Source organism: Phacochoerus africanus, chromosome 10 (genome assembly GCF_016906955.1).
Source record: "Phacochoerus africanus isolate WHEZ1 chromosome 10, ROS_Pafr_v1, whole genome shotgun sequence".
NCBI classification, from domain to species: domain Eukaryota; kingdom Metazoa; phylum Chordata; class Mammalia; order Artiodactyla; family Suidae; genus Phacochoerus; species Phacochoerus africanus.
Genome location: NC_062553.1, coordinates 1169422 through 1196638, shown reverse-complemented (window position 1 = coordinate 1196638; position 27217 = coordinate 1169422). Strand labels below are relative to the sequence as shown.

Below are 27217 nucleotides of genomic sequence, written 5' to 3'. Positions count from 1 at the left end.
TTATTTTTTAATTTTTAAATTTTATTTTTAAATATATTTTTTGTTTTCATTTATTCTTTTTAGGGCCACACCTGCAGCATGTGGAAGCTCCCAGGCTAGGGGTCGAATCAGAGCTATAGCTGCTGGCCTACACCACAGCCACAACAACGCCAGATCCGAGCTGCATCTGTGACCTACACCACAGCTCACAGCAACGCTGGATCCTTAACCCACTGAGCGGGGCCAGGGATCACACCCAAATCCCCATGGATACTAGTCAGATTCTTAACCTGCTGAGCCACAACAGGAACTCCTATCTAGCTAATTTTAGACAGCAGTGCTTACACATTCTGAATTTGAAATTTGTGTTGGTTCAGATACAGATGATAACTGAAATTTGCTTGTTTATGATAAATGGGCAAGAAGCCTTATTGCTGTGTTAGGGGCCTTGTTTGCTCTGACCAGAGGGTGGTGCTAATGAAGTAGAGATCTGGTTCGATGGATTGAAACCCTGATTCTTTTTTAAGAATGTGTGTTACAGATACCCATCTGCACTCTTGGAAAGCTTGCTTTCTTGGTAATGTAACCTCTATATAGTTGAGTAAAAGTACAGCTTTTCTGAAGCTGAATACCTAAAATTGACACAAACTTGGTAGAGTGATGTGTGAAATCTTGTTGTTCTATAGAAGTGCTGAAATCAACAGTCTTTACTGGGATTATTTTAATTTTAAGAAAAACTTAAATAACATACATTAGGCTTCAGTCAGTAGTGTGCTGATGATTTTTACTGAGTAGGACAAATATGACAAGATTTCTGTTTTGGTAGTCATTAGTGTGTGTAGTATTTTACACAGTAGTAATAGCATTAAAATTTAGCAGTTTGTACTGGCTTTGTTCTTGGCTTAGTCCACACTTTCCCTTTTTAAACTATGACTTTGGCTTTTGCTAATATGAAAATTAGTGAATATATGAATTAATACATGAATATTAGTGAATATATTATCTGGTAATCTAAAATGGGAAGTGAGAATAATTTTAAAACTATTTCAGTTTTATACTTAGAGTTTGAAATGTGATTGTTTTCTTTGTGTAGGAACTTGGCAAAGATAATTTGGATGCTAAAATTTCTAGCTTGAATAGTGAGATTCTGAAACTTGAAGAACAGATCGCTCAGATAAAAGACAAAAGTTTGCCTGCTGTGATAAAAGAGAATGCCCAGTTATTGAATATGCCAGTTGTAAAGGGAGATTTTGATTTGCAGATTGCTAAACAAGACTATTATACAGCAAGACAAGAGTTAGTTTTAAATCAGTTGATAAAGCAAAAGGCATCATTTGAACTTTTACAATTATCATATGAAATTGAATTGAGAAAGCATTGGGACATACATCGTCAACTTGAAAACTTGGTTCAAGAACTTAGTCAGAGTAATTTGATGCTCCATCAGCGATTAGAAATGCTAACGGACCCATCAGTATCTCAGCAAATAAATCCAAGAAATACCATTGATACCAAGGATTATTCTGCTCATAGGTATGCCTCATTTTCTATAGTGTGTAATTATTTTTCTTTTGTTTTTGTAAAATACTACAGTTTGAACTAAAATTGTGGAAGTTTAAAAAAAATTCTTTACACTCCATTTTTGGCCTTTGTATTCTCTTCCACCTTTCTATTAAATACCTCTTCCTTTTTAATTTTTTGCTTTCTGAATTTTCATTCATGTTAAATCCAGAAGTAGCTGCTTTAGAAGTGAGGTGGATGGGTTGGAGGACTGAATATGTGCAGTACAGTACCATTCATGTGTAGGCACTGTTATTTTAGATGCTTTTAGATTTGGGACAGGAGTTTACAGCCGGAAGTTTGAATACAGCTTGGTGTATAGTAAGTATTGCTGAGCAGAGAATTGACTGCGTTTGGAGAAGGCAACAGTAGAGAAGGGAGAAGACTTCATTTTTGGATCTAGTCAGGTGAATCAGCAAGAATGAATGCTAGCTCCCAATCCTCTTTGGATATCTATGCAACTGATGGTATGGGGATATGGAAATTCGAGGGGTGAAGTAGACAATTCAAAAATCTGGACCTTAGTACTGACCTGGGTGTTCTGTTTCAACTACATCTTAGTTGTGTTCTGTGAAAGAAGTGTTTTCTTGGGAGGTATCTGAAAACTACCTTGAAGTAGGTTAATGACACTAAAAGTCAAAAGGAATTTTATGTCTAAAACTTGGTAGATGGGAAATCTGGGGGTTCAGATATAATAATCAGAATATATATTCCTATAATTAGCTAGTATTTTAGTTGGGATGTTTTTAGTTGTTTGATTTAGTAGCAGATTGGTTAATATTTATAAGTGGCTAGCTTTCCCTAAAGATGCCCCAGTATTGTGGATTATAATTTTGAAAGCTATACTGACTTGAGAATTTTTTTCTATATTTTTTTCGCATTTTAGGCTCTACCAGCTTTTAGAAGGAGAGAATAAGAAAAAAGAACTGTTTATAACCCATGGAAACCTGGAGGAAGTGGCTGAGAAATTAAAACAGGACGTTTCTTTAGTACAAGAGCAGCTGGCAGTGTCTGCCCAAGAACATTCCTTCTTTCTGTCCAAGTTAAACAGTGATGTAGACATGCTTTGTGATGCTTTGTATCAAGGCGGAAATCAGCTTTTGCTTAGTGATCAGGTGGGTGCTTGCCATAGTAATTAGAAATAGTATTTGGGGAGTACTCTCGTGTACTCATAGTAATTTAGAAATAGTATTTGGGGAGTACTCTCGTGGCTCAGCAGTTAATGAACCTGGCTGGTATCCATGAGGATGCAGGTTCAATCCCTGGCCTCGCTCAGTAGGTTAAGGATCCGGTGTTGCCATGAGCTGTGGTGTAGGTCACAGACATGGCTCGGATCCCATGTTGCTGTGGTTGTGGCGTAACCTGGCAACTGTAGCCCCGACTTGACCCCTAGCCTGGGAACCTCCATATGCTGCTGGTGCAGCCCTAAAAAGACAAAAGACAAAAAAAATAATAATATTTGGGAGTTTCCTTATGGTGCGGTGTGTTAAGGATCTGGCGTTGTCACTACAATGGCTTGGGTTGCTGCTGTGGTACAAGGTTTTGTTTGTTTTTGTTTTTTTTTTGTCTTTTTGCTATTTCTTGGGCCGCTCCTGCATATGGAGGTTCCCAGGCCAGGGGTCCAATCGGAGCTGTAGCCACCGGCCTCCGCCAGAGCCACAGCAACTCGGGATCTGAGCCGCATCTGCAGCCTACACCACAGCTCACGGCAACGCCGGATCCTTCAACCCACTGAGCAAGGGCAAGGGACCGAACCCGCAACCTCATGGTTCCTAGTCGGATTCGTTAACCACTGTGCCACGACGGGAACTCCATGTGGTACAAGTTTGATACCTGTTCTGGGAACTTCCACATGCTGCAGGTGCAGCCAAAAAAAAAAAAAAAAACATTGTAAAGGATACCAAAGAAAATTTTGACATGAAGAAAATAGTACCTCATATCCCATTGTTGTAATATAACTTTTTTGTTTTTTGTCATTTTTGGCCACCCTGCAGCGTATGGAGCTCCCTGCTCCCGGGCCAGGAATCAGAGCCACAGTTTTGACCTAAGCTGAAATTGCAGCAACACTGGATCCCTAATCCACTGTGCTGGGCCTAGGATTGAACCCGCTTCCCAGTGGCTTCTAAGACGCTGCTGATATCCCATTGTGCCATAGCGGGAACTCCACATTTGTGTTTTATATCATTTTTGTTCACATATAAATATATACATATATTTTTTTGTCTTTTTGTCTTTTCTAGGGCTGCTCCTGTGGCATATGGAGGTTCCCAGGCTAGGGGTCTAATCGGAACTGTAGCCTCTAGCCTACGCCAGAGCCGCAGCAACTCGGCACGTCTGCGACCTACACCACAACTCACGGCAATGCCAGGTCCTTAACCCACTGAGTGAGGCCAGGGATCGAACCCACAACCTCACGCTTCCTAGTTGGATTCATTAACCACTGAGCCACGACGGAAACTCCACACATATAAATATTTGTTCAGATAGTTTTGCTCAGTGTATGCAGAATTTTAAAAGTTTATGAATTGTTTCAGCTGTAAAAGAATATATAATATTTATGCTGAAAATTGAAAAGAAAACCACTTCGGTATTTTTTTCCACCTATCTTAGTAAAAAGAGGGTTCCCCTTATGTTTTTAAAATCTGTGTACACTTAGTAATAGCATGCTCCTCCTACTAGCATTAATTTTGTTAATTTGCTTGCTTACATTATAGTATAATATGGATGGCGTGTTACTTAGTTTTGTATGTTTCTGAACATCATCTAGATTGTATTGTAGGCATTCCTCAGTAACTTGTTTCTTAATATGACTTTGAGATGCGTCCATGTTGATGTATGTAAAACTATGGTTCATTTATAGTTCTTTTTTATAGTTAGTGTTCCCTTATGTGAAATTCCACAGTGGAACTCTCTGTTCTATTAGCAGACATTTGGATGATTTCCAGACCACAGGTCATAGATGGGTGCCAGCACGTACTCACTCACTCAGTCTCATCTCACACAGCAGTGGAATTGCCGCATAGTTGGTTCATTGTGGCAGAGTACGTCACATTGGTTTCTACAGCGGTTGTGCCACATCATAGCAGCAGTGTCTGAGAGATGCTAATTACCTACATCCTTTCCATCACGTGGCACTGTCTGAATTACAAGTTTCTCTCAGTGTATATAGATGTTAAACAGCATCCCGTCAAGGTTGTAATCTGCATCTCCCTGATGGTTAGGGAGGTTGAGTCCCCTTTCATGGGAGTTATTTGTATATTTTCAATGCCAGTCCTTTGGCAGGGATGTATGTTACATATATGTGTGCTACGCGTTTGTGGCTTGTTTTTCCTTTTTTACTTTTTCCTATTTTGAGCTTTTTTACTCCATGATTTTAATTTTGATGTCATCATTCTTTTTTTTTTTTTGTCTTTTTGTCTTTTTGCCTTTTCTAGGACTGCTTCTACGGCACATGGAGGCTCCCAGGCTAGGGGTCCAGTCGGAGCCGTAGCCACCAGCCTGTGCCAGGGCCACAGCAATGCGGGATCCAAGCCGCGTCTGCGACCTATACCACAGCTCACAGCAACGCCGGATCCTTAACCCACTGAGCAAGGCCAGGGACCAAACCCGCAACCTCATGGTTCCTAGTCGGATTCGTTAAACCACTGTGCCACGACGGGAGCTCCTTGATGTCATCATTCTTACGGTTTACCCTATTTTATATCTTGTTAAGGTTTGCCCTTAATATACATAGGAATCTTTTATGTTCTTCCTTTTTACTTAGCATTATGAAATAAACATTTCCACTCCAAATAATTTTAATTTTTAATACTGTAGTTCTCTGTTGACTTAATTACTGTGCCCTAATTAATCCACCATTGTTGGATATTTTGACAGTCTTCATTTTTTTTTTCTTTTTGGCCTGCGGCATGTAGAAGTTCCCAGGCCAGGGATCAAACCCATGCTGCAGCAGTAACCTGCACCACAGCTATGGCAATACCAGCTCCTTAACCTACTGTGCCATGTGGGAATTTCCCATTTTTTTTTTCCTTTCGTTTGCTCTTAGATGACTAGTAATCTTGTGTATATAGCTCTTTGTTGGATATCTTCATTTGAATGAACTCTCAGAAGTAGAATTATTGGGTTTCTTGGTTATACACATTATTTTTTGGCCTTTAATACTGCATATTACTTTTCAAAGGACTTATACCTACTTTCAATGCCGCCAGCACTATTTAAGTGTCTACTAGATACCACTTATCACATGCTACACCATAATTTCATGAATTGCTAAGAAAGAAAAACCTTTTTCAGTTAAACTGACACAGTACTTCCTTATTGAGATTCTTTTTTTTTTTTTTCTTTTCTTTTTAGGGCCAAAAAGTAATTGTGGCATATGGAAGTACGCAGGCTTGGGGTCCAATCGGAGCTGCAGCTGCCAGCAGACGACACAGCCTCAGAGCCGCGATGCAGGATCGAAGCTGCATCTACGACCTACAGTGCAGCTTGTGGTCACGCCCGATCCTTGACCCACTGAGTGAGGCTAGGGATCGAACCTGCATCCTCATGGATACTAGTTGGGTTTTTAACTTGCGGAGCCACAAGGGGAACTCCCCTTATTGAGAATTTTTATTTCATACCTATTAGAAGATATCCTTGAGGTGTGGTAGACATAGGTTTTATTACACCACTTTTGAATTTACATTAAAAGGAAAAAAGCCAATTAAAATGGTTAAGGCATTAGTAGTGTTTCACATTTAGTGTTCAGTTCTTCTCTGTCATTTCCTGACTCAAAGTATTTTTGTATTTTTCTACACTATACGTCAAGAATGTCAGTAATAGCAAGAAAACCAATAACCTGATTTTTCAAAAGCTAAGACCTTGAGTAAGACGTTCCTCCGAAGACGACGTACCGATGGCCAGCAGGCATATAAATAGGCGCTTGATGTCCGTAGTCATCAGGGAAATGCAGATCAGAATCACGAGATGCCACCTGTTAGGGTGGCTGTTACCACAAAACAAGAGATCAGTGTTAGGGAGGGCGTGGAGACACTTGGAGGGAGTGCGGAAGGATGCCACTGCTGTGAAAACCAATGTGGACATTTCTTGGAAAGTTAAAAAACAGAGCTAATGTATGATCCAGCCATCCTACACTTATGGGGATGTGTTTAAAGGAAACAAAAACAGGATATTAAAGAGATGTCTGCACTCACATGTTCATTGCAGCGCTACTCATAATAGTTAAGCTGTAGAGACAACCTAAAAGTCTATCAATGGAGGAATGGATAAAGAAAATGTAGTATATGCATACAATGGGATTTTTTTTTTTTCTCTTTTTAGGGGTCCACCCGTGGCATATGGAGGTTCCCAGGCTAGGGGTCCAGTCGGAGCTACAGCTGCCAGCCTACACCACAACTACAGAAACACAGGATCTGATCCTCGACTGCAGCCTATGCCACAGCTCATGGCAACGCCAGATCCTTAACCCACTGAGCAAGGGCAGGGATCGAACCCACAACCTCATGGTTCCTAGTCGGATTTGTTGCTGCCGTGCCATGACAGGAACTCCATACAGTGGGATATTATTTAGCCTTAAAAAGTCCTGCAAAATGTGACAGCATAGATAAAACTCGAGGTGATTATGCTGAGTGACATAAGCCAGTCACAAGGAAATAATGCCTGGTTCCACCAGTACAGGCTATCTGGAATGGTCACACTCAGAAGCAGAGTAGAATGGTGGTTGCCAGGGATGGGGAGTTGTTCATCAACAAGTATAAAGTTTGTTATGCAAAATAAACAGATTGTAGAGGTTTGCTGTACAGCATTGTGCCTGCAGTTAGCAATACTGTATTGTACTCTTGAATCTGTTTAGAGGGGAAATCCGAGGTTATGTGTTCTTACCACAGTAAATTTTTTTAAAAAATATTGATGATAAAGCACTTCTTACAAGTGTCTGGTCAATAGCAATTACATAATGTTCTTGAGTATACACTGTGTATTTGTTTCAGATGTATTAAAATATACAAGATTCCATCCTATAATCACTAAAGTATGGTGATTTCACTATAATCTCATTGTGTATCATTATTTAATAGTTTTCCTTAACCGAGTGAAGTATCAAATGTCATCCTTATCAATTTTAACTTGCATTTTTATTAAGGAAGGTGAATTTTTTTTTTTGTCTTTTTAGGGCCACATATGTGGCACATGGAAGTTCCCAGGCTAGGGGTCAAATTGGAGCTACAGCTGCCAGCCTACACCACAGTCATAGCAACGCATGAGCCGAATCTGCAACCCACACCATAGCTCACGGCAGCACTGGATCCTTAACCTGCTGAACGAGGCCAGGGATCGAACCTGCATCCTCATGGATCGTAGTTGGGTTCATTAACCACTGAGCCACTCCCAAACCTGCTATGAAATTTTAGTCAAGGTTCATTTATTATTGAAATTGTGGGAATAATTATTGTATCATTTAGATTTGCCCTATGTAAATTACATTTTATATTTGTAATTGTTTTGAATAGAGCTCTTGTATTAAAAGCTTTATTATTTTCTTTTTAGGAATTAACAGAGCAATTTCATCAAGTTGAATCTCAACTAAATAAGTTAAATCATCTCCTTACTGATATTCTTGCCGACGTGAAGACAAAAAGAAAAATTTTGGCATCTAATAAACTGCATCAAATGGAAAGAGAATTATATGTATATTTTTTTAAAGATAAAGATTATCTGAAAGATATTGTGGAGAATTTGGAAAACCAGTCGCAGATAAAGGCTGTTGGTCTTGAAGATTGAAAATTACTAAAAACGAAATCTTACTGCGTATGCTGTATCTTAATGTTTTATGTATCAGGAGAATATAGCTAACAGACACTACAAAAATTTTTAATTTGAGGTTAATGGAACATTTCACTTAATGAATTCAAGTATTATATCAATTTCATTTTTTTCTTATTTAATATGTTCAAAGTATCAGTTTTTTTTTTTATGACTTGAACATTTGTTTGGTGCTGTTTAGTCCTGCCAACTTTTTACTTACAGGGGAAGCATTATATCATGCAAATATTTTTAATAGAGTCAGTTGTATTTCTGCTTTGCTTTTTTTTAAGAGTTAGAAATTTCTAGTGTTACGTATTTTAAAAATTTGTAGAAAATTTATAAATTTATAGTGCTGTAGACCTTAATAAAAGGAATAGTCAAGTCCCCTCATTTTTGTTTATAAAGTAAAATTCTGCTCGTCAAACTATATTCTCCCATAAATCCCAGCTGTAGACCTTGAGACTGTTTTATTCCTACTTGTACTACAAAGAATTATCAAGTCTCCATTGCCTGTGGTTCATTTTAGAGGTTGGATCTCAGGGACTCAGCATTTCTGCAGGACAGCTCTCACCAGTGCGTTGACTTTAGTGTGATTTGCATACCATGGATGACTTTCACGTGTAATTTCAAAATTCCATAGAGGTGGCTGCTGAGATAGTGTACAATGCTATTTTAATCAGTTTCTTGGGAGTGAAAATACTTAAATGTTGGATTTTATTGGTTGGAATACAAGTGCATTATTTTGACAATTAGAAATTATTTTAAAAGTTGGTATAAAATTGGAATTCTTAATGTGGCTCAGTAGGTTAAGAACCCAGCGTAGTATCCATGCGGCTGCAGGTTTGATCCCTGGTTTCACTCAGTGGGTTAAGGATTCGGTATTCCCACAAGCTGCAGTGTAGGTTGTAGATATAGCTTGGATCAGGTGTTGCTGTGGCAGTGCTCAGCTGCAGCTCCAGCTCAGCCCCTAGCCTGGGAACTTCCATATGCTGCAGGTGTGGCCGTTAAAAAAAAAAAATCGTATAAAATAATTTGAAGTAACTTAGTTATTATATCAAGTGCTTCTTGAATGCCTGATTTTTATGTGGCTTGTGTTACATGTTAAGTAAACTTTATGGGGAAAAGAGAAAATATAGATCCTACTTTTAAGAATATTCCTAGGAGTTCCCTTGTGGCATAGTGGGTTAAAGATCCAGCATTGTAGCTGCAGTGGCTCAGTTTGCTGCCATGGCACTGGTTTGATCCCTGGCCTGGGAATTTCTGCATGCCGTGGGTGTGGCCAAAAAAGAAGAGACTTGTGGCTGCCTGATGGGAGTGGGAGGGATCGGGAGCTTGGGCTTATCAGACACAATTTAGAATAGATTTACAAGGAGATCCTGCTGAATAGCATTGAGAACTTTGTCTAGATACTCATGTTGCAACAGAAGAAAGGCTGGGGGAAAAATGTAATTGTAATGTATACATGTAAGGATAACCTGACCCCCTTGCTGTACAGTGGGGGAAAAAAAAAAAAAAAACATAAAAAAAAAGAATTTCTACTCCAAGAATGTTTTACCTGCTTTAATGTGAAATGCCTGTCTAAAAACTACATTTTTTAGGTGATCTTTATGGAATTTTTTGACTTATAACCACTAGAAAATGGGTATGCTTAGGAGACAGATGGGCCTTGGCAATTCTTGTAATCTATTGAACAAAAATGTTTTGCCAGTTATTGTACATTATTTAAAATTTCATGTTTAGGAGTTCCCGTCGTGGCGCAGTGGTTAATGAATCCGACTAGGAACCATGGGGTTGCGGGTTCGGTCCCTGCCCTTGCTCAGTGGGTTAAGGATCCGGCGTTGCCGTGAGCTGTGGTGTAGGTTGCAGATGCGGCTCGGATCCCGCGTTGCTGTGGCTCTGGCGTAGGCCGGTGGCTACAGCTCCGATTCAACCCCTAGCCTGGGGAACCTCCATATGCCACAGGAGCAGCCCTAGAAATGGCAAAAAGACCAAAAAAAAAAAAAAAAATTTTGTGTTTATTAAGTAGATCTTAATATGTTTGAAAAATATGTAGCAATAAATTTTAAGATTTTGCTATTAGCTCCTCACAGGTGACCCTTTTTTTGTTCCTTTTTCCCTCTGCCCTACCTTGGAATTGAGAATTTACTTGAAATTTTTCTTTTCTCCAGTAATGTGGGAAAATGTCACTTAGTTTTCTGGATCATGAAATAGCAAGTTTTGTTTCGTTTAGTGCCAGATATGTTAGATGTGTGACCAGCTACTTGCTTTGTTTTGTGCCTTCTAGACTGTCACCCTCTCAGCCCAGGAGGGCTGTACAGCTGAGCGCTATGAGTGAAAGGGTGTCAGGTTGTCTTTCGTAATTACCAAGTCAGTTAAAAATAATTTTTATGTTGCTAGATTTTTATGCTTGATTATGACTGCCATTTGTAGGAAATATTTGAATAGATTGCATGCTTCAGGATTGGTTGACCAGAAGGTGGGTTCTTTGTTAACCTGTTCACCAAAGTACCCAATTGAGCCTCTAAATGTTTTGCTTTCTTCTCTCCTAGCTGTATTATGGGGACAGTTAATGACCTGTTTTCTGTAGTGGTGAATATAGTAATTTTTATTAATGCCTCAGCGTGAAATTTTTCACATGTCTTGTTTCGTATTTTGGAGCCTCAAAATTAACACACGGGTATTATGTTTGTCTTATGTTTAGGACTTTATGAAAATGGAGAGGTGTGAGGCATTGGTAGGCTTTGATCTCTGTGAGATACCGCTCTCCAGCGTTGCTCAGAAGATCATGTCTGCTCTGCGCTCAGGTGGTTTAGTGGGAACTAAGGATTGGAGAGAGAGTGAGAAGAGTGAGTAATTTTTTGAAGCTTCCTATCTTTTGTCACCTCGAATGATAATTATTCTTAAGACTAAGTTTTGAAAATCATTGACCTTAAAAACAAAATTAGGGAGTTCTCTTGTGGTGCAGCAGGTGGGCGATCTGGCATGGTTGCTCGGCATGGTTGCTGCTTTGGCACGGGTTCAGTCCCTGGCCCAGGGGCTTCCACATACCGTGGGTGCAGCCAAGAAAGAAAAAAAAAAAATCAGTTATTTTCCCAGCAGAAATGGGTTAATTTGGAAATAGCAGAAAATTGCAATATGGGACAAGCATGCTATACAAACTCCATGGGCAAGTCTAACAAAGGAGAGGAAACATTATTTTAGAAAAAGGAGGAAATAGGGTTTTTGTTTTTTGTTTTTTAGGGCCACACTTGTGGCATACGGAGGCTCCCAGGCTAGGGGTTTAAAAAGAGCTACAGCTGCCAACTTACACCACAACCACAGCAACATCAGATCTGAGCCACGTCTGAGACCTCCACCACAGCTCATGGCAATACCAGATCCTTAACCCACTAAGTGAGGCCAGGGATCGAACCCACAACCTCCTGGTTTCTAGTCAGATCTGTTTCCACTGCGCCAGAACAGGAACTCCGGAGGGATTGTTTTGAACCAAAGTCCATTGGAGGAAAGCGAGAGTTCAGAGTGGTGATGGTTTCTGGCTGAGTTGCTGGGGGGTAGTGGGTTTCTTGCTGTTGGGACCTGTAATTGGCATTTCTTTCCTGTTGGTTCTTCCTGTAATTGACTTTGAGTGGTGCTGCAGGAGAGCTCCCTCTTCTGGCTTCCTAACTCCGCTTTAGTGAGGCTTCCCTTTAGTTACCTGGTTACTCTGTAGATCTTTGCATTGTGTAAGAAGTCCTGCCCGCAGATGAACGCAGCCAGCTCCCCCCTGCTTTGCTTTCATTCAGTGATGACTGAGCTTCTGATCACTACATTTTATTTTGTTTTATTTCCTCTTTTTAGGGCCACACCCGTGGCATATGGGAGTTCCCAGGCTAGGGTTCGAATTGGAGCTGCAGCTGCTGGCCTTCACCATAGCCACAGGAACGCCAGATCTGAGTTGTGACTGTAACCTGGGCCACACCAGATCCTTGACCCATCGGGCAAGGCCAGCGATGGAGTCCGCATCCTTGTGGATGCTAAGTGGGTTCATTACCACTGAGCCCTGACAGGAACGCCTGGATTTTATTCGCTCAACCCTTACTTCTTTAGAAATACAACACTCTTCCTTATCGCAGACATCTCGGCAAAACACTCCCCTAGAGTCTGCTTCAGCTGTTTAGCCTCAAAAGACAGGGGCTTTTTCACAGTGCCTGTTGCTTCATCCTTGGCTCCCGGGTCACTGAACCTATATATAGTATTTCTTATTGTGTGTGGTGGACAAAAAAGTGTTCCTGACAGTAGGTACTGCTGTAGGTGGCCAAGATCAGCGGATCTGGGTAGTATGACATGATATGTATAGTAAAAGTGACATAGGCTCACAAGCACATGTGACGGCAGTGCTTGTAATACCAGGGCTTTTGTCTTTACTAGCAAAGCAGTTTTTATTTTAAATTTGTAAGCCTGGGACGATAATTTGTTTTTCTTTTCTACAGAGTAGGTTATAAGTGAGCAAGATACAATTAAGTAATTATATTGAGGTTAAATAATTGATGAGAGTATTGACAACTAGTGCCAAAGCTGTTATAAATGCTCTTTTTTGAGGGGTAGGGGCTGTGTTCTTAGCATGCAGAAGTTTCCAGGCCAGGGACTGAACCTGTGCTGCAGCAACTCAGGCCATTACAGTGACAGTGCCAGATCCTTAATCTGCTGAGCCACCGGGGAACTCCTAAATGCAATTTGTTGTTAAGATATAGTAATGCTTAACATTTCAGTCTGTTCATATTCAGGCATCTGTTGCGCTGAATAAAGAGTCACTAATAAATGAGCCAGTAAGAATGATGGGGTGTGGTCTACATACCTAGCAATTGATAGTGTTTTAGGAGTATTGTGGATGCTGGGAAAATAGTAAAGAAAGGTAACGTCGACCGTCAAAGAGCTTTCTCCTTTCTTCTGTATATTTGCTTTCTAAAAGAGCCTTGTGCATGTCACAGAGGTCAGAATAAACTTTTCTTCAAAAACTGGTAAGAGCAATAAGATGCCCCTGGAAGCTGTAACATGGGTCTCTGTTGAGAAGCATTTTGACAGCCCATTTCATGAACTCTTGTCATGTTCTTAAAATACCCTGTTAAATAGGTTTATTGAGAAGATAACGGAAGGAGGTAAGATGCTACTTTTCTGTCAAGTGTTCTTGGATTTGGAAAAATAGTGGCATTTTCACAAAAATTCTGTATGTCTGTTGCTGTGTAACACTCAGTATAAACGTAGTGACTTCAGACAGCACTCAGTATTTTACTCCGTAGTTTCTGTGGGTCAGGAGCCTGGGCACAGCTCAGCTGGGTCCTGTGCAGGGCTGCAGAGCAGGGGTCCCCCAGGGCTGGTGATTCATCTGAGGCTCGAACGGGCAAGCATTGCTTGCCAGCTCACAGGATTGGGGCAGAATTCACTTCCGCGTAGGCTCTTGGGCGGAGGGTCTCAGTTTCTTGCTGACTGTTGGCTGGAAGCCGCCCTCAGTTCCTTTTCACATGGTTCTCTCCATAGGCAGCTTTACACGGTAGCAGCTTGCTTTTCCAAATCCAGCAGGAGAATGTCCCCAGCAGCACTGACATTACAGTCTCATGTAAGGTAATCCCAACGTTGTATCACCTGTACTGTGTTCTGTTGCGTAGCAGTGAGTCAGTCCCACTCACACTCAAGCGGTTACAGCAGGGGTCCTGGGACCACCGTGGAGTCTGTCTGCCACGAGGCCCGCTGGTTTTTTCTCATTTCATATAAATCTGAAGTAAAGTTGGATTGCTGGTAGGTTATTGACGAATGATACTGAACCTAAGGCTTAGTTGATTCCTGGATTCTTACCACATGCTGAAGCTGTTCTGTCATATCTTTGTCCCTTATAGGTAAAAGGGACAATCCCTTATTGTAGATAAGCATTCTATTTCTGAAAGCCCATTTCTAAATAAATAGCAGTATTGAACTTGGAAATCAAGGGAAATAAACAATAAACATTTGCTTTTACAAAAATGTATTGAGTAAAACCAAAAACATATGTCACTTGGGGGTCTAATTTTCCCTTCTGCTAGACTGAGGTATCTCAAGACACACACCCACCAAGGATTGGACTGTGTACATATTCCCGCAGCAAGGTTGGTCTTTATTTAAAAGCCCTTTGCTAAAGTTCCCATTGTGGCTCAATGGAGATGAATCTGACTAGCATCCACAAGGACGCAGGTTCGATCCCTGGCCTCACTCACTGGGTTAAGGATCCAGCGTTGCTGTGAGCTGTGGTGTGGGTTGCAGACGTGGCTCCGATCTGGCGTTGCTGTGGCTGTGGTGTAGGCTGGCAGCTGTAGCTCCAATTCAACACCTAGCCTGGGAACCTCCATATCCCTGGATATGGCCCTAAAAAAAGACAAAAAAAAAAACCCCCAAAAAACCGATCTGGCGTTGCTGTGGCTGTGGTGTAGGCTGGCAGCTGTAGCTCCAATTCAACACCTAGCCTGGGAACCTCCATATCCCTGGATATGGCCCTAAAAAAAGACAAAAAAAAAACCCCCAAAAAACCGATCTGGCGTTGCTGTGGCTGTGGTGTAGGCTGGCAGCTGTAGCTCCAATTCAACACCTAGCCTGGGAACCTCCATATCCCTGGATTTGGCCCTAAAAAAAAGACCAAAAAAAACCCCCAAAAAAACCTTTGCTGCGAAAAAACAAGAGATGCAAAAACATAAAATACAGCTTACTGAATTAATATAAAGGGGACATCATGTAACTACCCTTACAACATCTCAAAATCTCTGCTCAAAGGTAACCATTGTGACTTTTTTTTTTGGCTGTGGCACGCGGAAGTTCCTGGGCTGGGGATCAAACCTGCTGCACCACGGCAGTGAAAGTGCTGGATCCTTAACCGCTAGGCTGCTAGGGACTTCTTATCCTGACTTCTCTGGCAGCCACCTCTCTCTTCCTGATCTCTGAGTGCTTTATGTTGCTCTGCAGAGATAATTCTCATCCTTCACTCCAGAGTCCGCCCTTCCCGTCCGAGGCACGGCATCAGACTACATGCTTGTGTGGCCCTTGGCTGGTTCCTGTCAGTGGGGTGTGTGCTGTTTCCAGGATAAGCCTGAAGACATCTGACTTGCTTCCTAGTGGTCTCTTTTCTTCCCTCTAGTTGGAACCTGAAACGACTCCTTTCCAACCTGCAAATGCTAACACAGTGTCCTTTGAGAGCTGGAACCACGTGCTGGAGGGAACGGGTCCCAGAGTGACGTGCTGAAACAGCCGTACCACCAACTGAGACCACTCACTTCAGAACAGAAGAGAGCCATGAACTCTTGTTGCTTAAGCCATTGTATCGGTGGCTCTTTTTACCGTAACTCCTACACTTTTCAACCAGATTCAGAGTTGGGCTCATCGGACTTCAATGCACACTGTCAGTTCGGTGTTGCGTACTGCCACTGAAAGTCTTTGGTAGATGCCTGGGCCGCAGGAGGACTGCTCAGGCTGGTTAGCTGGCCTGGTGCTGTGCACAGCATTATGCCTATGATTAGGCACATTTGTATTAGGATACCTTTCCACATTTTGTCCTAAGTACCTATAGAAATCAAATCGCATTTTCCTTTTGTTTTCGTTTTCGTTTTTTTCTTTTTTGGCCTCCCCATAGCATATGGAGTTCCTGCACCAGGGATTAGATCCAAGCCAAAGTTGCAACCTACGGCACAATTGTGGCAATGCTGGATCCTAAACCCACTTCACCAGGCTGGGGATTGAACCTGTGTCCCAGTGCTCCCGAGGTGCCGTTGATCCCATTGTGCCAGAGGGGAACTCTCAAATAAAATTTTCTAGTACACACTTATCCAGAATCTTTTTAATTTTAACTTAGTAGAGCTTAAAGGTGAAAAAAGTTAAATAAGAATAGTTTTACAGACATTACAAATTACGCTAAATGATTAAATAGATTTTGGTTATATTCATTCTGGTCAAGAGTATATGGATAAACTTTATTTCTATCAAGTAAATATAAAATCCTTATGTCCAGTCACTTAGCAAACCCTGCCAGATATTGGATTCCAGTTCCCACGGCCCTACTTCAAGCCTCTATTCCTTCTCTTGAAAATTTGTAGTAGTTTCCTAACTGCTTTTCACTGTCAGTTTGTCGCCTGTGCACCTTTTTGGGGACTAGTTCAGCTCTTGTCCTTGCTCTGCAGAATTTATCTACAGAAACATCCTCATGTGTTCCTGCAACCTGGCCCCTGCCCGCCCTTTTAGGTCTTCTGTCCCCCATTCTCCTCTTTAGGTCCCATTCAGGTCTGACTCACTTCCAAACATGCGACTTTTCCTGACTTCCTCTTCTACCCACCTTTTCTTTTTCTCCTTCACACAGACCGATGAGTGTTGAAATCATACCAGTTTACAAGATTCTGCACAAATGATACTTCTGTTACCAGACTTCTTACTGGAAGAAAATTCATTTGCAACTCAGTTTAGAGAATTTCTTGTGATATATGGGTTTTTTTGTTTTCGTTGTTATAATTATTTTATTTAAAAAAAATTTTAGCGGAGTTCCCGTCGTGGCGCAGTGGTTAACGAATCCGACTAGGAACCATGAGGTTGCGGGTTCGGTCCCTGCCCTTGCTCAGTGGGTTGACGATCCGGCGTTGCCGTGAGCTGTGGTGTAGGTTGCAGACGCGGCTCGGATCCCGAGTTGCTGTGGCTCTGGCGTAGGCCGGTGGCTACAGCTCCAATTCGACCCCTAGCCTGGGAACCTCCATATGCCACGGGAGCGGCCCAAGAAATAGCAAAAAGACAAAAAAAAATAATAATAAAAAAAAATAAATTTTAGCCACACCCAAAGCATGCAGAAGTTCCCAGGCCAGGGATCAAACCTGCACCACAGCAGTGACCCAAGCTACTGTAGTGACAATGCCAGATCCTTAGCCAGCTCCAGCTGTGCCATGAGGGAATTCCTCCTGTGATGTAGTTTTTGGTTATGGGTATAATGCTGTAACTCTCAGTATATTTGGAGCTCTTCGAAAGCAGCAAAAGTTTTCTCATCTTTGATGCTACCATGGGTGGGCTGATCTGTGAATTCAGCTCTTACTGATTGTAAGAGCTTTCTACAAACATAAAATACATAATTGAAGGACTTTAAGAATTATATATGTTTTATTTTCCTCAACTTTTTTTGGCAGATGGTGTCTTTGTAATACTAACGGAAAAGTTGTTTTTTTTTGTTTTTGTTTTTGTTTTGTAAACAAAGCAAAAAGGTTGCTAATCCCACATTAAAGGGTTTTTTTTTGTTTTTTTTGTCTTTTGTCTTTTTAGGGCCATACCCGCAGCATGTGGAGGTTCCCAGGCTAGGGATCTGATCAGAGCTGTAGCTGCCCGCCTACACCTCAGCTCATGGCAACGCTGGATCCTTAACCCACTGAGCGAGGCCAGGGATCGAACCTGCAACCTCATGGTTCCTGGTCGGATCTATTTCCACTGCACCATGACGGGAAGTCCCAAAGTTTTTTTTATAGGAGTTCCCTTTGTGGCTCAGTAGGTTAAGAACCTGACCATAGTGTCTGTGAGGATGCAGGTTCAAACCCTGTCCTTGCTTAGTGGGTTAAGTATTTGGCTTTGCCACGAGCTGTGGTGTAGGCCACAGAAGCAGCTTGGAATCAGCGATGCTGTGGTGTAGGCTGGCAGCTGCAGCTCTGATTCGACCCCTCCCCTGGGAACCTCCGTCTCCCAGTAAACTTGTGTAAGCAAAGCTCAGTCTGGTTCCCAAGGAACTTGATTTGCTACAGTTGGTGCCAGGAGTGGTCATTCTGGAATTTGGGAACCCTTAGGCAGGCCGGCTCTGATGACTTCATCACAAGGAGTAGGTGCAATGCGGGTGGCAGCGGTGCAGTTCAAGCTCTGACTGCGGTGCCTGGTCTGGCACACCAGGGGAAGCAACTGCCCAGGCAGCTGGCAGTACTGTGTATTTGGAAAGGCAGTGGGAGAGAATGGAATTGGTGGCTGGAGTGATAGATCCCTGGGGAGAAGACAAAGGCTGAGGGTGATTAATTAGTGATTAAAGGTTAAATTGATAACCAGAGGGCTTACCAGCTAGCCCATAAAGAGATCAGCTGCAGTCACAGCCCCGTGCCTGGTTAGGTGGTAGAGCCCCAGGGGAAGCTGGATTCTCAATCCGAGCTGGTGTTCTACCACAGGGGGAGGGCCTGGATCAGGAACGGGGACCAGACCCTGAGAGGCAGGATGGGGACATCTGGGTGGGTGCGTTCAAATCCTGAATCCCAGGTACCTGCTCCTCTCCACTCCCAGCCCCTCAGCCTGCAGACAATGCGAGAGGGCTGTCGTGAGCCATAGCACATTCTCCCTTGGGAACTGCTGCCTCCTTCTCTTTTGGCCGTTAAGTCACAACATAACCGGGGCCTGTTAAGGGGGCATGTGAGACGGGCTGGTCAGGGAACAGAAACCATGTAGAAATTTGAACGAGGAACGTTTAAAGCCTCATAAACGAGCGAAGAGTTTGCCACGGCGTAAAGAAGACCGAAGGTGATGACACCAGCAGACGCAGGGAGCAGCTCCCTGAGGTGGCATCTCGAGGAGGGACGAACTGGAATGACTTGACCGGTTGGTGTCCACAGCCTCCGTCACCGCTTCCTGGTGCAGGCACCTCGGGCTCTTGGATGGATGGGGTGACCGTGGGCTGGGGTGGAGCACGTGGCACTCCCACTCGCCAGGGCTGATCCAGCTGCTGCTCCCGTTGAATGCAACAGCCTGAGTGCTGGACCCTGAGTAGGACCCAGCCTGGAGGAGGACAGTCACCTGGGGCTCGTTGGCAATACTGAACCCCTTGTGCACCCAGAGGTGCCGCGACGCGTCTTGAATCCACGTGCATTCCAGGCACCTCTTCCATACCAGGGCCTTGGTGAGCTCTCGTAGCCAAGGCTCCAGGCGTTTAATCCACTGCCAGGGTCCCGCCTAGCGGCGCGCTGGACGTAGGGCCCTCTTCACAGAGAGGAGCTGCAGCAGGTGCAATGCGGTCGTGAGACTTGCTGTTCTTTCACAGCCTGATCGGGTGGGGGTGGCAGGCTCAGCTCAGGTGACCCCCAGGATGCGTGTCAGTGACCGTCACAGGGTGCACTGTCCCCAGTGTAGATAATTCAGGCTCTGCCAAAAGGCGGCCGTGGGAGTGGCCCTGCTTTTACCGTCGCTCCCATCCTCTCGCTCAATTTGTTTCTCGCCACACCTCTGGAGTCTGCGGGTTTAGTCTCAGCTCCCGAGGGGAAACCCCCAGGGGTGCAGGAAGAGTACCCTTCCGTTTCAAGCCTTAGCTGCTGCCCAGCCACTCAAGTTCCTTATGCCAAGAGACTGGCCAGCCTGCTGGGGGTGGCTTGTTGGTCGGAAGTCAGGGCTGCTGTTGCACAGCAGGCTGGGAAGCAGCTACTTGGCACCCAGTTGGCGATTGGGTATTTCCCTCCTCACTGCCCAGGGTGGTGGTAAATGCAGTGGCTGTGGCTTGAGGAGAGCATGGCGACCAGGGATCAGGGTGGGGTCATCCCCAAGCAAGCCACCCGGACCAGCAGAGGTGCTAAACCGGGAGGTAGGCGAGGGAAGGGTAGCATTGGCAACTTTGAGACCAGTGTCGGGACAAGGGCATGCAGTTCATCCCATAACCCTGCTTTTCGTTTTCCCCAGGAAGAGCCCCCCCCCGGACTCCCCCAGGGGCTGCTCCCAGAACACACCTGAGCAGCCCGGTGTAGTGAGCGGTCGGTAGGATTGCAGCCAACACCGGATGCCCAGAGCTCCCAGTTCATCACCCCAGCAGCTGCTCGAAACACAGCTGCTCCTGATGGTTGCCTCTGCTGCAAAGAGCGTCTTGGCCCAAGGGCACACCCCTTTCCCAGGAGCCAGCAGGTGGTGACGGCTCAGCACCCTTAACCAGTGGGGGACAGCTTGGTGGGACCAAGCTGGGTCCAGAGCAAGCCTTTGTAGCGACTGCATCTTGGACCAGTCCTCCCTCCATCCCCCCCACCCCACAGATGCCCATCCTGAGAGCCCTACCCAGTAACCTTTCCGAAGGCAAGCCTCCAGCCAGGGTCAGCCTCCCGGGGCCCAGACCTGGGCCAGTGTATGTGTATAACCTACTCAGGGATGTGAATGGTGATATTTGGTCATTGTTTTTAAAAACGGGGTCATATTTTCACAGGTTTCTGCATCTTCAACTACCACAACTCGAATCACCCTTGTCAGAGGTTCTGTGTTTCAGTGTGTGGATGTTACAGAATTTACTCAGGGGCTGCCCTCCTTTCCTTTTTTTTTTTTTTCTTTTTGTCTTTTTAGGGCTGCACTTGCCGAATATGGAGGTTCCCAGGCTAGGGGTTCAATCAGAGCTATAGCTTCCGGCCTACACCACAGCCACAGCAACTCAGGATCCTTAACCCACTGAGTGAGGCCAGGGATTGAACCTTTGTCCTCATGGATACTAGTCGGCTTTGTTAACCGCTGAGCCATGACGGGAAATCCTGCTCTATTTTGTGTGTGTGTGTGTGTGTGTGTGTCTTTTTAGGGCTGCACTTATGGCATATGGAGGTTCCCAGGCTAGCGGTCTAATCGGAGCTATAGCCACTGGCCTACACCACAGCCACAGCAACATGGGATCTGAGCCTCGTCTGCGACCTACACCACAGCTTACGGCAATGCTGGATCCTTAACCCACTGAGCGATGCCAGGGATTGAACCCGAAACCTCATGGTTCCTAGTGGGTTCATTAACCATGGAGCCAGAAGGGAACTCCTTATCCCGGAGATTTTGAGTGCAGACTCAAGTCATGTTGCCTGGGGTTGAACCCAGGTTCTGTTACTCACTGTTCAGTCCGGGCTTATTAAAATTAAAACAAAATCTAAATCAGAAGTTTGTCTTGGTGTCCCCTCGTGGCTCAACAATAACTAACCCGACGAGGATCCATGAGAACGGGGGTTCGCTCCCTGGCCTCGGTCAGTGGGTTAAATGATCTGGTGTGGTGTAGGTCGCAGACGAGGTGTGGCTCCGATTCGACCCCGGGTCTGGGAACTTCCATATGCCGCACCTGCGGCCCTAAAAAAAAAAAAAGTTTGTCTTAATGACTTGTTTCTGTATCTAATTGTGCCATCTCCATGTTATTCAGTCTAAGAATTTCCTCAAACCTAACAGGTTTTGGAAAATGTTGAACTTGGGTTTTTTAGAGTCAAGTATTCAAATGCAAATACTAAGTAATACTTTTTAATAAATGATTTCATGATTACGTAGATCTGCCTCCAGTTAATTTGAAGATACTCTACATAAATATTTATTGCAGTAGTGGTATGCATTTTGTGTAAATTTTATTACATTGTTTTAATTAAGTAAATAATGAGTAAATTGCCTGACTGTAGAGGCTCTTTTCAATGTTATCCAATTATATGACTTAGATTTTAATGTTTCTTTATTGCCTCATGGGTTCTTTTTGGTTTTTTAAAGCTACAGAAGTGGTAAACAAATCCAGTGTTAAGGATTCAGTACTACGTGAAGATGGGAAGAATCAGTTACTGGAAGAAAAGGTGAATCATTGCAAATATGAGTAATTCTAAAGAGATAACCTTCACTGAGTCAGCAAGCACTTATTAAGTGTCTATTATATGCTAGGCACTGTGGATACAGTGGTTAAAATGCCAAAGGAGTTCTTGTGTTCCGAAAAGTTTAATTTGTGCGGGGGAAGGGAAGGAGTCACGTAGTGTTTCTCTGGGGTGCGGTGAGTTAGGGTCACGGCGCAGGTCAATTCTGAGAGCTTTGGGAATAATAGTGGAGACGTCTGACCCAGTGGCCACAGCAACTCTGGATCCGAGCCGTGTCCGCGACCTACACCACAGCTCACAGTAACGCCGGATCCCCGACCCACTTACCGAGGCCAGGGATTGAACCCGCTCCTCATGGATACTAGTCAGATTCGTTTCCGTCGCACCGCAATGGGAACTCCTTTCTAATTCAGCTTTAGTGCTGTTTCGTTCTGCTTTTTCCAAGTAGTGGGAGAGGAACCCGGGATGTCTTTCTGAAGGAAGAATCCATATCTGAGCTGAGATCTAAAGGATGATTAGGGAGTTCCCGTCATGGCACAGCAGAAATGAATCTGACTAGAAACCATGAGGTCGCAGGTTCGATCCCTGGCCTCGCTCAGTGGGTCAAGGATCCAGCGTTGCCGTGAGCTATGGTAGAGGTCACAGATGTGGCTCAGATCTGTCGTTACCATGGCTGTGGTGTAGGCTGACAGCTGCAGCTCCTATTCAGCCCCTAGCCTGGGAACCTCCATGTGCTTCAGGTGTGGCCCTAGAAAGCAAAAAAAAGTATAGATTTAAATTTTCTGTGACCAAGTGTTAAAACATTCTTTCACAATTATTTTTAAAGTACTGTTGGTATACATTTGTTCAGGACAGCATAAAAATAAAATCTGGAAAATAGGACTTCCCTTGTGGCTCAAAGGTTAAGGATCCGGTGTTGTCACTGCTGTGGCTTGGGCTGCAGCTGTGGTACGGGTTTGCAATAAAATATCTACATAATCAAGGGTATGGCCAAAAAAAAAAAAATCAAAATCTGAAAAATGTTAAAAATAAAGTTTAGTTGTAAATGAATCCTATAGTGAAATGGAGAAACGCTTTTTTCCCCTTAGTTTATGAATAAATACTGCACGTGGGTGGATCATAGCAGGAGGGGAATGGAGTTCCCGTTGTGGCTCAACGGTAGCGAACCCAACTAGTACCCATGAGGACGTGGGTTGGATCCCTGGCCTCGCTCAGCGGGTTGGGGATCCTGCGTTGCTGTGGCCGTGATGCAGCTATAGCTCTGATTTGACCCCTAGCCGGGAACTTCCTATGCCGTGGGTGCAGCCCTGAAGAAAGGCGCACGCACAGACCCACACACACCCCCCAACCAAACAAAAAACAGGAAGAGAATATACTGTATCGAAAAGAAACTTTTAGTTGCTAGATCCACATACGTCAAACGGTTGTGATCCGTTTCCTCTGAGTGGCCTCTTTGGAAGTGATACGTGCTTGCTCTTCTTGACGCTCTTCTGCCACACAGCCCGCCCGTAGCACCTCCCGTTCCACGCGTTACACACACGACTCGGGCACGTTCTGAGCTCGTGCCCTCCCAGCCCGTGATGCTGCCGCGCCCCCGCCGGGGCTGAGGAAGATCGAGGAAGGTCGCTGCTCTGGGAGGCTAACGCCGGAGGAAGCCTGCCGAGAGATGCCGGCCGCCGCGTCCCCTGCCTCGGGTGTGCTCCGTCGCGTTGGGGTTTGGCTTCTAGATGCCTCTCGTGAATGCATGTGCTAGCGAAGTGTTTTTCCATGTTTCTGCAGAATCTTCATTCTTGTAGCAGCCACACAGCAAGGGCTTCCATCAGGTTGTCTCCTCAGTCCTCCTGGAACAGGCGCGCAGAGCGGCCGTGTCCTGACGGAACCCAGAGGCGGATCAGCCCCCTGGCTCCTTCCGGGGGCTTGATTGCTCAGCGTGACCAAGGGGCGCCAGTTCTGCAGAAGGTGGAATGCAAAAGAAAACACTGGCCAGAGGAAAGCATAAACCGTGAAAAAAGCGGAGAAAGCATGAGCCTTAAAAGGAGACATGTCACGCGTGGTAGTCCACTGGAGAAAGCAAGCGAGCTCAGGGCCTCGGGAGACGGTGCGGATGCGGCTGACCTCTGCCCGGATCCCGAGGACTCGCAAGTGCCCAGGAACCGCTTTCGCGATGTTCGCTATTTGGATGCTCTGGAGAAATGCCAGCTGGTTGAAAGGCTCCAGCAGGCAGCAGCCCTGGTGGTGACCCTGCTGTATGAGGACGGCTCCACCCAGCTGGGGGCTGATCCGGTTAGTAAACAGTGTCCCCTTTTGCTCTTTTGTTTGTTTGTTGTGTGGACACCAGAAAAGAAAGCCATTTTCTTAGCGTCCGATTTTGATAGGAGAGCTAGAAAGACGGTTTTAAGCTCACAGCAACGCTGGATCCTTAACCCCCTGAGTGAGGCCAGGGCTCGAACCTGCATCCTCATGGATCCTGGTCGGGTTTGCTACCATCGAGCCACAACAGGAGCTCCCTAGAAATGTGGCTTTAAGCCTTCCTCTTTCCCCCAGGGATGAGTGGCTGGAGGCATGGTTCTCCTCAGGGTTTTAAGACACTGCCAGAGGTTTTCCAGAGTAGCTTGTCCTGTTTTACGTTCTGCTGGCAATGGCTGAGGGTTCCAGATTCTTCAGTTCTTGTTACCTGCTTCTTTATCTTAGCCATTCTGCTGTGTGTGCAGTGGTATTTCACGTGGTTTTCAATGGCATTTCCCCAGTAACTGGTGGCAGTGAGCGTCTGCTCAAGTGCTTGTTGGCTGTCTATATGCAGCCTTTGGTGAGATGTCAGTTCGGATCTTTTGCTCATTTTAAAACGGGGTTATTTGTGTTTTGTTTTGGATCTTAAGGGTTTTTTGTGTATTCTGACACAAGTCTCTGGTCAGATATGTGATTTATAATTCTCCAAATCTGCCTTGTTTTTATCGATTTCTTGAGGAAATCTTTTGAAGCACGAAAGTTTTTAATTTAATCAACTACAGATAATCGTCCTTATTTTATTGCTTGTGCTTTTGTTGTTATATTTAAGAATGCTCTGGGAGTTCCTGTTGTGGCACAGTGGTTAACGAATCTGACTAGGAACCATGAGGTTGCAGGTTCGATCCCTGGCCTTGCTCAGTGGGCTAAGGATCCAGCGTTGCTGTGGCTGTGGTGTAGGCCGGTGACTACAGCTCTGGTTAGACTGCTAGCCTGGGAGCCTCCACATGCCGAGGGAGCAGCCCTAGAAAAGGCAAAAATACAAAAAAAAATGCTCTGCTTATCCTAGGTCGTGAAGATGTATTTACTGTATTTTCTTCTAAGGATTTATAGTTTCAGCTCTTACATTTACACCTGTGATCCATTTTGAGTTTATTTTTGTGTATACCAAAACAAGGGCACAAACCCACCCTCTTTCATGTTGATGTCTAGTTTTCCTAGCACTATTTGTTTTTTGTTTTTGTTTTTTTGGGGTTGTTTTTTTTTTTTGCTTTTTAGGGCCTCACCAAGGCATATGGACGTTCCCAGGCTAGGGGTCAAATTGGAGCTATTGCTGCCGGCCTGAACCCGAGCCACAGTAACGCCAGATCTGAGCTACGTCTGCGACCTACACCACAGCTCACGGCAACGCTGGATCCTTAACCCACTGATGGAGGCCAGGGATCGAACCCACATCCTCATGGATACTAGTCAGATTCGTTTCTGCTGCGCCACAACGGGAACTCCCCCACCTTTCATTTTTGAAAGACATTTTTACGGGATAAAGAATTATGTATTGGTAGTTTTTTTGTTCAGTAATTTAAAGACGTTATACCACTCTCTTCTAACTTGCTTTGTTTCCCATAAGAAATCAGCTGTCACCCTTGTCTTGTTTTTACTTAGGCAGTGTCCCCCACCCCCACCCCACCTCAGCTTCTCTTAAGGTTTTCTCTTTGTCCCTGTTTCAAGCAATTTGATAGAGATGTGATTCGATGGCGTTGTCTTCATGTTTCTTGTGCTTGGGTTTTATTGATCTTGGTTCTACAACTTCGCTTGGGAAATTTGAGCTTTATGGTCCTTAAATAAGAGATATCTCTCTGTTACATACGTCTTCACTGATTCCTTTCATTAGTATTTTGTAATTTTCAGTATCAGATCCTGTATGTGTTTTATTGATTTCTAAGTATTTAATTTTGGGGAATAGTTATAAATGGTAGTTTCTTTTTTAAAAAAAGTTTATTTACATGTTCGTTGGTTGTGTATAGAAATACAGTTGATTTTTGTGTTTTGATCTTGTGTCTTGAAACCTTGCTAAACTCACGTGTTAGTTTCAGGAGGGTTTTTTGGTTGGTTTGGTTGGTTGGTTGGTTGGTTTGGGGTTTTTGTTTTTTGTTTGTTTTTTGTAGATTCCTTTGGGTTTTCTACACAGACATTTATATTATCTCTGAATAGGGGCAGTATAGCTCTTCCTTTCTGATCTGTGTACCTTTTCTTTCTTTTGCCTGCTGTGTCGCGCTGGCCAAGACCTCCATTACGATTTTGAATGGGGAAGAGACCAGATTTGGAGAATAAGGTCATGGGTTTGGCTGTTGGCTTTGATTGTCATTAAAAGAACTGTTCATTTACAAATTTCAATTTTAGGCCTCTTCTTTCTGCTTAATTATAAAGCAACAATATCTTTCTCTTTCTTTTTTTTCTTTTTTTTTTTTTGCCTTTTCTAGGGCCGCTCCTCCTGCGGCATATGGAGGTTCCCAGGCTAGGGGTCTGATCGGAGCTGTAGCCGCCAGCCTACGCCAGAGCCACAGCCTCTTGGGATCCGAGCCGCGTCTGCAACCCACACCACAGCTCACAGCAATGCCGGCTCCTTAACCCACTGAGTGAGGCCAGGGATCGAACCCACAACCTCATGGTTCCTTGTCGGATTCGTTAACCACTGCGCCATGAGGGGAACTCCCAACAGTATCTTTCTTGAATAAATACATTGTTTATTTTTTATTTTGAAACTTGGTTTTATCGTGTATTCACAGGCTGTAGTTTCCTCTGTTAAAGGCATTGTGATGCTAATTCAGAGCCACCCGGAGGAAGGCAGTGGTCCTCCCACTGCCCCAGCCCCTGGCGGTGGTCAGGAGGGAGGCTTCACACCCAGTGATGAGTGTGTCTACATACAAACTGAACACTCTTCTGTTCGGGGCCAGGAGCAAGAGGCACACCACCAATTTGCCAGGTAGTAAATCTTCACTCACTACCTTAAATCCTACTTACTCATGGGCGTTATCCTAATCTAGTGTTTCCCAAACTCCAATTTTCGTGATTTAAACTTTCAGAAGTTTTATAGGAGCACA

The 27217-nt window shown here is 44.2% G+C and overlaps 1 protein-coding gene across 6 annotated transcripts in view; it reads left to right on the top strand.

The window, feature by feature from the left end:
- HAUS3 (HAUS augmin like complex subunit 3) overlaps nt 1-27217 on the top strand; it is a 129290-nt gene that overhangs the window by 2707 nt on the left and 99366 nt on the right. For 5 of the 6 annotated variants that reach the window (XM_047798446.1, XM_047798445.1, XM_047798442.1 and 2 more), the window contains 3 exons: nt 1073-1512; nt 2426-2654; nt 8083-8407. In XM_047798446.1, coding sequence (XP_047654402.1) covers nt 1073-1512; nt 2426-2654; nt 8083-8316 — 903 coding nt within the window. In that variant the 3' untranslated portion in view covers nt 8317-8407. Of the gene's footprint in view, nt 1-1072; nt 1513-2425; nt 2655-8082; nt 8408-11041; nt 11187-21798; nt 21879-23672; nt 24177-26902; nt 27100-27217 lie in introns of those variants that run through there. The other variant, XM_047798447.1, reaches the window with a different exon arrangement.